This window comes from Gracilinanus agilis, chromosome 4 (genome assembly GCF_016433145.1).
Source record: "Gracilinanus agilis isolate LMUSP501 chromosome 4, AgileGrace, whole genome shotgun sequence".
Lineage (NCBI taxonomy): Eukaryota > Metazoa > Chordata > Mammalia > Didelphimorphia > Didelphidae > Gracilinanus > Gracilinanus agilis.
This window is the reverse complement of record NC_058133.1, coordinates 248986338-249002540: the sequence shown is the minus strand read 5'-3', so window position 1 is coordinate 249002540 and position 16203 is coordinate 248986338. Positions and strand designations below refer to the sequence as shown.

General features: G+C 35.4%; 1 protein-coding gene across 1 annotated transcript in view; it reads right to left on the bottom strand.

The window, feature by feature from the left end:
* The window catches only part of MYH10 (myosin heavy chain 10), a 186428-nt gene that overhangs the window by 22377 nt on the left and 147848 nt on the right, over positions 1-16203 (bottom strand). The window contains exons 24-27 of the mRNA XM_044675221.1: positions 9238-9375; positions 7993-8116; positions 7370-7541; positions 2676-2888 (exon numbers count right to left, since the gene is read on the bottom strand). Of these exons, the coding sequence (XP_044531156.1) occupies positions 2676-2888; positions 7370-7541; positions 7993-8116; positions 9238-9375 (647 nt within the window). The remainder of the gene's footprint in view (positions 1-2675; positions 2889-7369; positions 7542-7992; positions 8117-9237; positions 9376-16203) is intronic.

The window sequence follows — 16203 nt, the reverse complement described above, 5'->3', positions numbered from 1 at the left end:
GGGAATTACAGAAAGTTTCTCTGAGAAAGACCTCATTTCTCAAATATATAGGAAACAGAGTCAAATTTATTTTAAAAATAAGAGCCATTCTCCAATTGATAAATGGTCCAAGGAAATGAACATATAGTTTTCTGAAGAATTCAAATCTACCAATAGTTGCATAAAAAAAAAATCTTCTACAACACTACCAATTAGAGAAATGTAAATTAAAACAGCTCTGAGGTACCATCTGACACCTATTAAATTGGCTAATATGATGGAAAAGGAAAATGACAAAATGCTAGAGGGGAAGCTGAAAAATAAGGGCACTAATACATTCTTGGAGGTGTTGTAAACTAGCCCAACCATCCTAGAGAATGATTTGGAACTCTGTTCAGAGAGCTATAAAACTGTGAATACCCTTAGTCATACCACTAGTTGTTTTGTATCTCAAAGATATTAAAGAAAAGGGAAAAACACCTATGTGTACAAAAATATTTTCATCAGCTTTTTTTTTCTTTTTTTGGCAGTAGCAAAGAATCAGAAATTGAGGGGATGCCCACTAATTGGAGAATAGTCAAACAAGTTGTGGTACATGATTGTGACAGGATACTTTAGTGATATAATAAATAATTGGGGGGAGAGAGAGAGAGAGAGAGAGAGAGAGAGAGAGAGAGAGAGAGAGAGAGAGAGAGAGAGAGAGTGTGTGTGTGTGTGTGTGTGTGTTGGGAGGCTGTGGGGTGGGGGAATGGTAGCTAGATGGCTCAGTGATTAAAGAGCCAGGCTTAGAGATGGGAGAGCTTCAGTTCAAATTTGGCCTGAGATACTTCCTAGCTGTGTGACTATGGCCAAGTCACTTAACCCCTATTGCCTAGCCCTTACCAATTTTTTTGTCTTGGAACCAATACACAGTACTGATTCTAAGATGGAAGGTAAGGGTTAAAAAACAAGAGAAAGAAAAAGAAATAATGAGAGAGATAGTTTCAGAAAAATCTGAGAACACTTCTATGAACTGATACAAAGTGAAAAAAGCAGAACCAGAGAGACACTGTTCATAGTAATAGCAATATTGTACTGATGATCAAAAAAAAAAAGATTTTTACTCTTTAATTTTTTTCAGGAACATNGAGAGAGAGAGAGAGAGAGAGAGAGAGAGAGAGAGAGAGAGAGAGAGTGTGTGTGTGTGTGTGTGTGTGTTGGGAGGCTGTGGGGTGGGGGAATGGTAGCTAGATGGCTCAGTGATTAAAGAGCCAGGCTTAGAGATGGGAGAGCTTCAGTTCAAATTTGGCCTGAGATACTTCCTAGCTGTGTGACTATGGCCAAGTCACTTAACCCCTATTGCCTAGCCCTTACCAATTTTTTTGTCTTGGAACCAATACACAGTACTGATTCTAAGATGGAAGGTAAGGGTTAAAAAACAAGAGAAAGAAAAAGAAATAATGAGAGAGATAGTTTCAGAAAAATCTGAGAACACTTCTATGAACTGATACAAAGTGAAAAAAGCAGAACCAGAGAGACACTGTTCATAGTAATAGCAATATTGTACTGATGATCAAAAAAAAAAAGATTTTTACTCTTTAATTTTTTTCAGGAACATAACAGTAAATGACATTAAAAAATGATTTATATGCATTATTTCATTTGAATCTGAGAAAACCTATATTGTTCCCATTTAGTACAGATTAAAAAAAAAAAAAAAGCCAAGGCCCAGGGAAAATTAACAACTTGTCTACGGCAAGTGTCTGAGATTTGAACCTAGATATTGCTGACTCCTAGCCCTGTGCTCTTTCTACTATACTTCTCAAAAACGAATGTTGTACATATTCTCACTGAAATGCTTATAATACAATTTTATCATGAATTTCTGAGTCATTTTAACTTGGACAAATGTGAAATTCCAAGATTTAATTATAGGCCAACTGATCAATGGAATTGCTGTCTAAATCCAGCCAAATCGTTTTCACACTTCAGATTTAGAAAACAATATAATATGTTTATCACTACAGAAGTGGGAAAATGCACCCAGAGATCAGTAATCTTGTCAAAGTGTTATAAATGTTACATAGTTTATAGATGTATATGTCTAACAAACATTTAATTTTCACAATCATGCCTTTGGTGTATTTATATTTTTTTATTCTTAGGTAACATCCATGTCAAAATGTGACTATTGTTGCCCCTTTATCTTATCATTTCTTGATTACATTCCTTCTCCTTTCTTTGTTAATGATCCACAAATCCCTTGCTAATCATTGACCCAGATTAGTGACAGCAAGGTGGTTGGGGATACTGCAACAGATGTGAAGAAGAGAAGACCTAGAGTTAGGGAAAGAGGACACCAAAACCTTTTGCTGGGCCTCTATCACATAGAAAAGTAGAAATGCTTTAGGTCAATGTCATATGATATGCCCAAGAGTAAATCTAGGCTTTGATGTATACATGTGTGTGTCTTGGGGCTGTTTCATTTCTCTGGACTTGTTTTTTTCAGCTGTTAATCAGGGCATTATGTCAGAAGATCTCCAACTGTGTGGCATGTTCACTACCCCCCTCAGATTGCTGGGGTCAGGAGCAAATGAATGAATGTGCGGAGTGTGCTTTGTACTTATGAAGCACTATGTAGAAATGTTCAAATCACAAATATAACTGACAGGAAAACTGGAAAAATTATATGCCATTGAGCTACAAAGGAGAGTCACCTTAATTCCTGCTGAGCTGCAGTAGTGTCCAAAGTATCTTCAAGTTCTGTCTTCAGCGCTTCTAGCTCTTCACTCAAGTCTCTCTTCTGCTTCTCTGCTTTGTTTCGGGAAGCCTTTTCTGATTCTAGGTCTTCCTGGAGCTCAGCAATCTGAGCTTGTAGTTCTCGCACAACTTTCAGTGCATTGTTCTTATGAAGTGTTTCATCATCGCCTCTGTTAAAAAATCGAGGTATAACAGGAAATCAGATCTCTCTTGCTCTTTCTCTTTCACACACACACACACACACACACACACACACACACACACACACACACAGAGTGTTTTCTTAAATGATATCCATCATTGGGGAATCCCAGAAGTGATAATGAGCAGCCAGGTACCTGAGTCCTAATGACAACTGTTCATAATATACTGTTAGGGGCATTATTCAGTCAACTCTCCAAGTCCAATATAGAATACATCCAATATATAGATAATACATATATGTATATCAATACACATAATACATATAGAAGACACACAATGTGATTTTTTTAAAATTCTAGGTCAATAGCACAATGCCACATAACACATATGAAAAACTTCTATCATTATTAAATGCAATGCAATTAGGCAACAGAATTTGAGTTTTTAATCAACATAAGCAAAACAAAACAGCACAAGACCAATTCATTTGAGTATAACACAGACCACTTGGACAAAGAGAAAAGATACGGAATTTGGGAAATGGATAAGCTTAGACCAGAGGAAAGATATAGTAGCCATGGGTGCTTTCAGTTATCTAGACATCTGCTGGGCTAATCACTTCTTGACTTAAAAAGTAAGGAAACCGACTTAAAAAGTAAGGAACCAACAAATGCTCTTCTGGATCTGATTCTCATTAATAGAACTAATTAGTTGCTGGGTGGAAATGAAGTAGGGGAAGTGATCACTCTCTTCTATAGCTGGTTCAGAGGGTTCATTCAGAGGAAGTTAGTCCAAAAAGGATGGGAAACTCTCAAAAATGAAATCTGAATATGCCAATGGAAATAAATGAAGCAGGAATTAATTGATACAAAGGGAGCTCACCACCTAAATTAGATTTTTAAATGATGGATTTGAAGACAGGTAATAGGGATGGCAAAAGGGGCCTAGAAAAGGTTTAAGTACTAAAATGCAAAATGAATTTAAGTGGGGGCAGCTGAGTAGCTCAGTGAATTCAGAGCCAGGCCTAGAGACAGGAATTCTAGGTTCAAATCTGGACGCAGACATTTCCTAGCTGTGTAACCCTGGGGAAAAAAAAGATGTATCTTTGGGAAAACAATTATAGTTTGTTAATTTGGGGAAAAAACAAACCTCCTACCTAGTTCTTACCACTCTCATGCCTTAGAATCAATAGGTGGAAGGTAAGGGTTTAAAAAAAATTTTTTTTAAGTTTTTAAGGAAAGCTAAAGAGGGTGTGTGTGTGTGTGTGTGTGTGTGTGTGTGTGTGTGTGTGTGTGTGTGTGTGTGTAAATGAGACCTGTGGAATAGGTAAATGGATTATAACAACAGATAACAGAAAAGAAGAGATGATTAACTCTGACTTTGCTTATGCTATCTCTAGCAAATGCTCTTTGCACCAAAAAGGACAGAATGAAAAAGGCTGATAAAATTTGATATACAAGAGAAGGATAAGAATAAACATCCAATTGTTCTTAATAAACTCAGGTAACCAGATCCAGATGAACTATATCCTTAGGCTGAAAGAATTGACATATATCAGTAGGCTACTGCCATGAATCTGAAAGATGGTAGAAAATAGTCTATAACCTATAGGTCAGTGAGCTTGATTTTATTTGAGTCTTGGGAAAAAACTAGAGTAGATGATTAAAGAAAACATCTAGAAAAGAACTAATGATTACAAATAGTATGGCTTTATCAAAAGAAAGTCATGCCAGACTAACCTTGTTTCTTTTTTTTTTTTGGAAAGGCACCTAATCTGGTAGATCAGAGGAATGCTGCAGTTATTATTTACCCAGATTTTAGCAAATAATCTGATAAAATATTTCATGCTATTCTTGTGGGAAAAGATGGAGAGATATGGGCTAGATAGAATCATAGCTTGGCTAGATTCAAATCAGAGTGAAAGGCTAGATTCCAAGATTATTTATTAATGGTTCTATCTCATCTTGATAAGAGCTCTCCAATGGAGTGGACCAGAGATCTATTCTTGATCCTCTACTGGTTGATATTTATTTGGTTAATGGCATAAATGGCAAGTGTATTGAATCTGAAGATGACCCAGAAGTGGGAAAGGCCAGTTATCTGAACCCAGATAAATGTCAATAGAGTAGAACACTGGGATCAATCTAAAAAGATGTAATTCAATAGAAATAATTATAAAATTTTACAGTGGGGTTAAAAAAATCAATGTCACAATTGTAAGCAGTGTGAAAAAGACTGGGGAGGTTAAATGGTGTAGCAGCTCCACTCAGCATGAGCTCATTCTGGGCTCCATTAAGTTTAGGAGCAGCAAGGTGATGTCAGTCTAGAATATCAGTTTTAGAAGAATACTGAATTCTGATCACAGGAAGGCAACCAGAGAGGTGGGATTTTTGATATATAAGGACCAACTAAGGTCATAAGACTTTTTTTTTTTTTTAAAACCCTTAATTTTTGGTGTATTGTCTTATAGGTGGAAGAGTGGTAAGGGTGGGCAATGGGGGTCAAGTGACTTGCCCAGGGTCACACAGCTGGGAAATGGCTGAGGCCGGGTTTGAACCTAGGACCTCCCATCTCTAGGCCTGACTCTCACTCCACTGAGCTACCTAGCTGCCCTGTCATAAGACTTTTACAAGTCTAATTCTGTACCTAAGTAGGTAGTCTGAAATTTACTTGGTTTCTTCATTTGGAAATAATTGGAATCTTTGAGATGGAGAAAGAAAAGAGAAATTGCTTTTTGATAAGAGAATTAAAGTAAAGTTTTGAACATTCCTTTCTCATTCCTCTAAGTAACACAGAAAAGGGACCAGAGAATCACAAATCTAGGAATTGGAAGGGATGTCCAGCTAGTTCAACTGGTACAACACACCTGACAACTACTCCATTCAGACTTAACTTGGAGATGTTCACAGTCATGGAAGTTTACCTCAACATGCTGAGGCAGCCCATTCCACTGACTGTGAGGAAGATTTTCTTCACGTCATGCCTAAATTTGTTTCTATTCTTTATTCCTGGCCGTTGGGGCAAAAAAGAGTAAGTTTAATGTTTCCTCTAAATACCTGAAGGTATCTTACTCTTGAGTCTTCTTTTCTCCAAGCTAAATATTACTAATTCTTTCCACTGATCTCATGACATGAACTCAGTGCCCTTTACCATTCTGGTGACTCTTCAAAGCATGATCCATGTTTTTCCAAACTGTAGTACCTACAACTGAACACAATAATGTGGTCTACAAGACAGGGAACATGAAGATCTGTACATTCCAATCTGTAGGAACTATATGTTTCTTATTACAGCCCAAGTTTGTATTATAACTTCTTGGCTTTCACATTACCCTACAGCTCATACTGAACTTACAATTAGTTAAAACACCCAGAATGATGAGTTTTTACTTATATAATCAAGTTTTTTAACCTAAGACTTTTTATTTATCAGTACTGAATTTCACAGCACTTATGCCAATGTTATAAGATCCTTGAATTCTTTTTTGGGTCTTGACTTTTATCTAGTATACTAGTTAAACTTCTTTGTGCCATCTGCAGATTTGTTAAGATGTCATTATCCAGTCCTAAAGAGTAAAAATATTTTCTGTGTAAGATTATTTTTTGAGGAGAATTTTCTATAACCAAAGTCTTATTGCTATTAAGTCATGGGGTCAAACGTTGGTAAAGCTTATTCTAAAAGAATACTTGATTTTACGTATATTCATTATGTTGAAATGAATGCAGATTCTTAGAAATATAATTCTCAAGATCATAAACTAATATGCCTGCATTCTAAAAACCTTATAAATGGGGAAACTATCAAGGTAAATGAATTGCTTTTAGTCCCCAAGCTTTACCACAAACTAAATACATTTACACAAACGGAAACATTAGCAATTTTCTTATAGTAAAGCCAATCAGTTTGGTGTTATATGGATATTGGCATATGAAGCCAACATCTGGAAGTCTCCCCCAATTATTCCTCAATGTAGTCAAAATAGAAAATCTATGTGAACAGGGCTAAACACAATATTCTTAATAATCTCAGACCTGAAAACTGCATACCCTTTGTTCCTATAATACAACTACCTAGTCTGTATACCAAAGCGATGGTGAAAAAGGGGAAAGGACCTCCTTGTACAAAAATATTTATGGCAGCTCTTTTTGTGGTAGCAAAGAATTGGAAATTAGCCAGGACGATTCTGGAGGGCTTATGATAAAGAATGCTGTCCACTTCCAGAGAAAGAACTGCTGGAATCAGATACAGATCTAAGCATGTTACATTGGTTTATTTACAATTTTATGATCTAGGTTTTATGAGTATTTTATCCTAACAATGACATAAGTATGTTTTGCATTATAATACATGTACAACCTAGATCTAATTGCTTATTATCTCTGGAAGAGGGGAGGAAAGGGAGAGAGTGAGAAAATATGGATCTTAAAATTTCAGAAAATTGTTATTACAAGTAATTAGGAAAATGAAATCCCTCATAATAACCATAATAATCATCATAATCTCAGACCTGGCAAGAGCACCCTGTAGCTCTTCCTCTTTCTTGGCCAACTGAATCTTTAGTTCTTCGATCTGAGCCTGTAGCTCAGCTATTTGATCTTGCAGATCTGTCGTTTCACCATCAAGTTTTCTTTTGGCCTTTTCCAGTTCTTGACGAGTTTTCTCTTCTTTCTTCAAACGTTCTAAGGCAAGATATAGAAGGCTCTTCAACACAATGAACGTTATCAAGATAACCAAGAAAAAAATCCAAGTTAGGATTTTTCAAGAATAAGCAGCTATTTTATTATTTAAGAACTCACTAATGTCTTGATTACATTTTATAAAATGTCCAGATGTTTGAAATTCATTACAATTTATTCATTTTTTTTAAGGCCCTTACCTTCCTTCTTGGAGTCAATACTGTGTATTGGCTCCAAGGCAGAAGAGTGGTAAGGGTGGGCAATGGGGGTCAAGTGACTTGCCCAGGGTCACACAGCTGGGAAGTATCTGAGGTCAGATTTGAACCTAGGACCTCCCATCTCTAGGCCTAGCTCTCAGTCCACTGAGCTACATAATGAAGTACCAAATCTAAGTTATCAAAAAATCTGAATAAGTGAGCTTCCAATAAACAGACTCTAAAACACTAATAGTTACCTTCCAAATCTGTGATCATCACCTCCTGCTTATTCCTGAGTTTGGCCAAATTTTTGGATTTCTCTTCTTCTTCAGCCAGCTGAGAAGAGCATTCAGCAATACGATCTTCCATCAATTTCTTTTCCTATCAGGGAATAATTGACTGCTTTATAAAAGAAATTTAAAGTAGTAAATCAAACTTTTAAAAGTAGAACTAACATACCTAATAGGATTTTTGTGAGGATGTTACAAAATAATATATTTAAAGCACTTTGTAAACTTTTAAGCACTATAGTAATACTACTTGTATTATCATCATCATCTCTCCCCTCCCCTGCCCCACTTAAATCCTTGCCTTGTTTCTGTCTTATTAATTTTGGCACAGAAAAACAGCAAGGACAAGGCAACTGGGGTTAAGTGATTTGCCCAGGGACATATAGCTATGAGGTATCTGGGATCCGAACTAAACCCTGTTCCTCAGACCTGTGCCACCTAGCTGCCCCCATTGTTATTAATATTAACAGTCTGTAACAGGCCTCATTTTAACAGGCTTCTCTCTGAGGGCTCTGAATTTAGAAAAACAAGAAGACAAAAAGAAAAAATTGGAATAATAAGACAATGAACAGGCCTGATTTAAGAACTGGAATTAGTAATTAGTACAATGAGGAAGAGATCTAACAAGTACTAACCCACAGACTTAATTCATTATTCCTGAATAAGGCCAAAAGGATTTCCAACCAATGTCCAGAAAATGCAGCTTTGTTTATATAACCAATTCTAGATTGGTGCCATTTTGTTTGTTTTCATTTTTCCAGTGGAGACAATCTCATTCCAAAATTCCAAATACAAAAGATGACAAAAAAAAGTGGTACTAAGCTAGTTTACTAAGCATTGGCATTATGATACCATAAAAAAAGGGCTAAACTGAAGCAAAAACTTTTTGAGGTTAAAAAAATTTTATGTTTATTTTACATTAAGATGATTAAAACAATTTAATCTGAAATAGTATATGAGTTAATTGAATTAAAATTATTCTTTTCTTAACTTGAGAAGTCCATAAAAGCAGGTAGAACAAAGAAAAAATTCAATTCAATTCAATCCATACAGTAATTGAGCACACATTGCAAAAAGTACTATACCAGGCTCTGGGGATACAAAGACAAAAAATGAAATCACAATCCCTGAAAGGATAATGCATAAACTGAGCACTAAATAAAACTCAGGAAGTTTATATTTAAAGGACATTCAAAATATCTTTTATGATACCTTGATAAATTTGGAATTTTGGTCCTCTAAAAGTAGAATTTCCTCTTCCATTTTCTTGATTTTGGCTTCTGCGGTAACTTTTTCCAACTGTAGCTTCTGTCGAGCTCCTTCTTCCTCATCAAGCTGCTCTTCTAGATCCTTCAGAGAAGAAGCATATTTAATATATATTTTGCTTACTTTTTCTATACAATCTTAAAAAATAACAGCTTCATAGCCTAATTTAAAGCAGTACATATAGAAAAATGTATACAATTATCTAGTTTATCTTGGATTACCAAGTTAGCATTTTCTCTTTGAAAATTTTCTTGAACATATACATTTCCTTAAATATTTTAAATGATGTCTCAAATTGTGACACCAGGCTAAAAATGAATTTAAAAAAAGTACATAATAGAATTGGATATTGCTCACCTATATTTGAAAATCATCAATCTAAAAGTCCTTTTATCATCCCTATTGTATTTCAAATTATTAAACAAATCATTTAATTATTATAAGTTGCATCTATAAATCAATGGTTCTTAATGGTACAAATAGTTTTCCTTCCCTTGCTTATATAAATGTGTTATAGTACTTTTACCTCAATATCAAAGTGTTTAAAACGCCTTGCATCAATAGCAATCTACATATAAAATTTTATAATCTGTTACCTGAGGCTCAGATAGGTGAAGTAACTTTTCCATAGTCACAAAGCTAGTAACTTAGAGGTGGGATTTGAACCAAGTCTTTCTGACTCCAAGTCCAGCTCTCTACCCACTGTTCTACACTGCTTCCCAGTATTTTATAGGAAGTGAAGTCCTCACTCATCAGATTTAGGAAACAAATAGCTAGTATGACAATTTAAATTTCAGGATCAAGGCTTAAAACAGTGATTCCCAAAGTGGGCACTACTACCCCCTGGTGGGTGCTACAGCGATCCAGGGAAGTGGTGATTGCCACAGGTACATTTATCTTTCCTATTAATTGCTATTAAAATAAAAAAAAAATTAATTTCCAGGGGGCTAAGTAATATTTTTTTCTGGAAAGGGGGCGGTAGGCCAAAAAAAGTTTGGGAACCACTGGCTTAAAATATAGGTGCATGGTATACATGTAGCAAGGGCTGGTAAGAACGTGTTCCCCTGGAGACTTAAAAACATAATCCAAAAGGTTCTAAACTTAAAAGGGTATGGATAAGAAGAAGTGGTAAGGGAAAATTGCATATATATATCCAGTAAGGAAAGTCGAATGAAAAATAGCCAGAGACACAATTGCATTGGAAACAAAAATCCAAAGGAATCAGCAAAAAATGCAATGATCTTAAATGTATATATATATATAAAAATGCATGGAGTATAGTATAACAAAAAGGCTCTTAATGCAAGAAGACAAACTTGATCTCTCAAGGTTCCCCCAAGACATGGTGGGATAGGGTCAATAACTAGAATATGCCTCTAGAAGGTTAAAACATACCCAAAAGAAATGGAAAAGAGAATAATACCATTGTGTATAAGAAGCAGGTAAGGAAATTCAGGAACCAAACAAGAGAAAATGGAAGAAAAAAATGGAAAAAGAACAGAGATGGTATTTGCATCAGATTATACTACAGATCCCTTGAGAAAGCAGAACTAGATGAAGATGGATCATCACTGTGCCATAAGAACCAAAATAATAAGCATTAATTACGTTCTGGACTTATATGATCTAATGTAAAGTGAAGTGAAGAGAATCAGGAAAACAATACATATAACTACAAATATGTAAAAAGAATAAAAAATGAAACAGAAAGCTGGAATGACCTAGTTGTCTGCATGTTGTTTCTCCTGATGGAATGTAAGTTTCTTGAGATAAAAGGCTGTGGCTGCTTTTCTTTGTATGCCCAGCACATAGCAGAGTACCAGGCAAATTAGTGCTTACTAAATTTTTTTTCTGAGGGATTGGTAGATATGTTAGTTCAGGGATTCTTAACCTGGCACCAGTGAATTTGTTTTGCATTTCAATATAAACAATTTCCTTTTTAAAAATATATATTTTATTTTATGCATAAAACCTTTATTCTGAGAAGGGGTGCATGAGAAGACTTTACCACACTGTCAATGAGGTCAATTACACACACAAAAAAAGTTGAGTTTAGTCAATTATCTTTTAAAAAATAGATTAGGAGTTTGGCAAATACCGTAAGCCTGACACAGAAGCATGAGACAATAGCGATGAAGGACTTCAATAATCTGGACATCTACTGAAGTTGACTTTCTGAAGAAAAAACTCAATAGTTCCTTTACTTGTTTTACTGATAATTTCATGCTTCCAAAACAGAAAAAACTGAAGTCTTCTGCTTTACATTGATTCTTAACAGAAAGGCATGAATTGCTAACAGATGGAAGTTAACACATTTCCTTTAGAATTTATATTGTGGTATATCAAAGTCCTCCTGTGTTGTGTCTCACATATGTCAGAGACATTGTGAGAGTACATTTTAATGGGTTCAGATAAGACAAAATGGCTTAAAATTCAATAGGGGAAGTTGATCTGAGAGGGATGGAAAATTTTTAAAAACAAATTTCTGACAACACAAAGAGGAAAGCATATAGTTGGTAAAATGTGGTTATATAGGGAACTTGACAAACTTTAAAAAGATAAATACACAGGCAGCTGGGTAGCTCAGTGGAGTGAGAGTCAGGCCTAGAGACAGGAGGTCCTAGGTTCAAACCCGGCCTCAGCCACTTCCCAGCTGTGTGACCCTGGGCAAGTCACTTGACCCCCATTGCCCACCCTTGCCACTCTTCCACCTATGAGACAATACACCGAAGTATAAGGATTTAAAAAAAAAAAGATAAATACAGAAGACACAAAGCAAGACAATAGATAAAGTTTGAATCCTACTGAGTATGTCAAAGAAAAATGATGAGAAAAAAGGAGAATAATGATTAAGGATGTTGGTTAGTGTGCATGTAATGATAATAACAAAGGGGAAAAAAAGGGGGAGGAGATACACAATATTTATTTCCTTTTATTTGCCAAGAAGAATGACCTTAGGTTTGCAATAATTTGAGGGGGAAAATAGCTATAGGGAGATGATGCCCAAGAAAAGTAGGGATTTAACAAGTAAGACCCTCCAAATTCTAAGAGACTTCAAGTTATTTACTAGTGGGATGAAGGAATCCAAGGGTAGTGAAAGAATCATAGGATGTGACTGCTAAGCTATTGTCAGTAATCTTTGAAAGATCATGGAGAATAGAAGAGGTACTACAGGAATAGAAAAGGGTAAATATTTTCCAAATTTTTGAAAAAGGAAGAACAATCTAGGAACTATAGATCGGGGAACCTGACTTCAATTTCTGAAAGAATTCTGGAATTAATAAACATCTAGAAAAGGAAGCTGTCAGTAAAAAAGAGGCAGCACAATTTTACTAATAACAGGGGATGGCAATCTAATCTCAATTTCCTTTTCTGACAGGGTTATAAGGCTAAAATTAGTAAAATTGTATTGACAGCTTTAGTAAAGTGCTGGACAAAGTATCTCATGATATTTTTTTGGCCAAGATGAAAAGATGAAAGCTAAGTGATTTAGGCTAAAAGAGTAATGGTTCAATATCAGTTATAAGGAAGGCCTTCAGGGATCTTTGTGCTGGTTAACAATTTTATCAATGACCTGGATAAGGGCAAAAATGGAGTTCTCATTAAATTTGCTGACTATGACAAAAAAAAAATCTCTCAGAGGGACACTGAATGACAATAGGATGCAAAATGTCTTTAAGAGACTAGAATGATAAGTCTATGGAAAATTAATACTGAATTGGAATATTTTTTGAGAAAATTTTCTCTTTAACCCCCACTCCCTTGAAAAAGTTTGATTTTTAAGTTTAAAAATGTTTTCCCTGGCTATGAAACTGGGTTGGTCCTCCCTTTTATCTATATCTTTTACAGGTAGGATGAAGACCTGCTCCCTATTTATCTATAAACAAGAACTTGATGAGGTGATGAAACTGGCTAAGCCATTCTGGGAAGCATGTGCTCTGCAGTCATTCTGGCATGGCAGCCAGGAAGAGAGTCTCTTGGCATCTTGAAAACCTTCTTATTCTTGTGACTGAGGTCTGAATTCATTTCCTGTGTGACTGTTCTCCAGTCAGAGCTGTCCTGAGGAGGAACCGAGTGATGATGTCAGAAGAGATACTGACTTGCAAGACCATTGAGTGGCTTTTTTTTTTTTTTTTTGATGAGGGGAGGGACTGCAGTCTCTCCTGCTTAGTGCTCCTACACTTATATCCTGATAGTTTTGGACATATGCTAGAACTTTGGAGGGAATCTACAGGCTAATTAGAAATCTTGAGCCTGATATAATAAATTGATATTTTAAACTAAAAATACAGCCTTCAGAGACTTTCAATATTACAAGTCAAATCTACTGATATCAAATTTAATTTAATTTACTGGGAATAAAAAAAAATACAGTGGTAGGAACATGGCTAGACAACAGTTTGTCTGAAAAAGATTTGGGGAATTTAACATGAGTTTTTACAAGTATTAATAGTGTGATGTGCAACCAAAACTACTAATGCAATCTTATTCACATTATGACATGTACTCATTCTCTCATTCATATTCATTCTCTCTCTCTCTCTCTCTCTCTCTCTCTCTCTCTCTCAGCAAGATAAAGGTAAGATAATAGATCTAGCTGGAAGCAGAAAACAATTTATTTCTAATCCCCTTATTTTGTAGATATAGAAACTGAGGCCCAGGAAGGCTTAAGGGACCTGCCCAAAGTCACAGAGGCAATGCCAGAGAGGTTAAAGATCATGCCATTTGTGGCATTGCTGATGGAACTGGGGATGTTTAACTGGAGAAGAAAATACTAAGGGAGAACATGAAAACTGGATTTAAAGAGCTGTCCTACAGAAGAAATATTCAATTTGTTCTATTGGTTCTGAGAGCTAACTCTATAGGTAAAAAGTTTCAGAGAGGTATATTAAGGCCTTAATATTACAATAAACTTCCTAACAGTTAAAGCTAATGAAAACCAGAATGGGCTACCATTAGAAAAAGTTTGATTTTTTTTTTTCTCATTAGATGGATTCAAGTAATGGCTACACTGGCCACTTGTTATGGCAAGAATAGACTATTATTTGCTAACCAGGGAGTGATTTGAATGGGTTTATGTTTCTTCCTAGTTCAACTCCTAGAATTGTGCTAAGCACAAAGTATTTTTTAAAATATTCAAATTCAGAAAAATATTTATTAAATGTGTTCATGAAGTCAAGGAATGTTGATAATATCTACTACTATAAGGTTCTAACCTTTCATGTGGAGGGCAATTTAGTGTTGAAAGTTGCTCAAAGAAAAAGAATTAAATCAACTTGTAAAAAATGTAAAGTACTGCATCTTTCATGGATGAACTGTATGATGAAGATAAGAACTTTAATAAAAACTACTAAAAACTTTGTGTAACCATAAGAATGATCAGATAGAATCTAAGAACCAGAGAGAAAATAGACTGTGACAAATATAAAGAGTTAAATCACCTTGTAGAGGATATAGGGAAATGCTTTATTTACAAGTAAATAATATGATGGTTTAAAAGGTCAGAGAAATTGTATTTAATAAAAACTGGGAAAAATATGAGTTTGAAGAAGCAAATTTTCAAGGATACAGAATGTGAGAGATGGTTGTTCTAGGAAATGATTAATGGCCAGAGCTGCAGAGCACTGTGGTCACAGCTTATTTGCAAATAATTTTTAAGACTCAAGAAGGTAAAACTCAAAATGTCTAAAGAATATGGGATGATTAGAGGAAACCATTTGAGTTGTTATTTCATAAGTGAAAGGTGAGTCACTGAGTAGAAGATTTTAATTTAAGCCATTGAAAGAATTTAGGTTGAGGCTGAGAGCCTATGGTGAAAAGGCTGAAAAGCTTGACAGAAGGGAAGACTCAGCAGGGTATCTAAAATGTAGCTTTGTCCAAGGTATTTGAAGAAAACAGCAGTAGTCTGCTGACAGGTAAGTTCTGGCCACTAGTTCATGATTAAATGAATTAAGATTAAAGTGCATTGGAAGACAGTTTCAGCTTCAGCCTCCAGCTGTTTCCTTTCAGTAACCCCAGAGATAAAAAAAAAAAATCTCAGAATTGCCTATGGTTCTTTGCTATTTCCTTTGCTTTATGAGGAAAATACAGAAAGGAGGAGGTTTTGCAAAAGCTTTGCTTATAAGGAATACTGAGATCTAATTGGAATACTTAACATGTTCAACTATAGAGCTATGAGGATAGTTAATAGACAAATGGTTAAAGGCATCAAAGACTGAGGTCCAATTATAAGTTACCAAGTAGAAGTACCTGAGTTTTCCTTCTTCCTGTGTGCTTCCTGCCTAGATTTTACTAAGCATATACTCACTTTCCTCCACGGATATTGAGAGTATTGTTGGAAGAATAAATTTAAATCTATGTTTAAATGTGGATTTATTATTTTTGCATTTCCCTTAACTAAGAGTACTTATGTTATTTTTTCTTTATTTGAGGGTATATGGTTATGTTTAAAATCTAAAGCTAAAAGTACTAAGACTGAAAGTAGTTAGTTAATATAGATGGAAGCATACCATTTTAGGCTTAGGAGCTAACATAATGAGCATTGAGGGGGAAGTCTATTCCCCACAAGAGATATATTTGTAGGGCCTGACGGGAAGCTGGCTGTAGCTTTATGTCAGATCTTCCTAGGTAACAATACCTGTTCAGTATGATTACAGGTTAGTGAAAGTGACTGAAAGGTATCTACATGCTCAGGTGATATGTATATGGTGTTATAACAATGGGTGGAGCAGCTCATCCAATGAGGTATTCCACTACATTTTAGGGTTTTCAAGGATAAGAATAATATCTTATAACGAGATATAAGGGTAATCATCAGGGTAATATAAGAGGCCTGGGTTTGGAATCCTGACTCTGATACTTACTAGGTATTTGACCTTGGGCAAATCACTTAACTTCTGAGCCTCAGTTTCC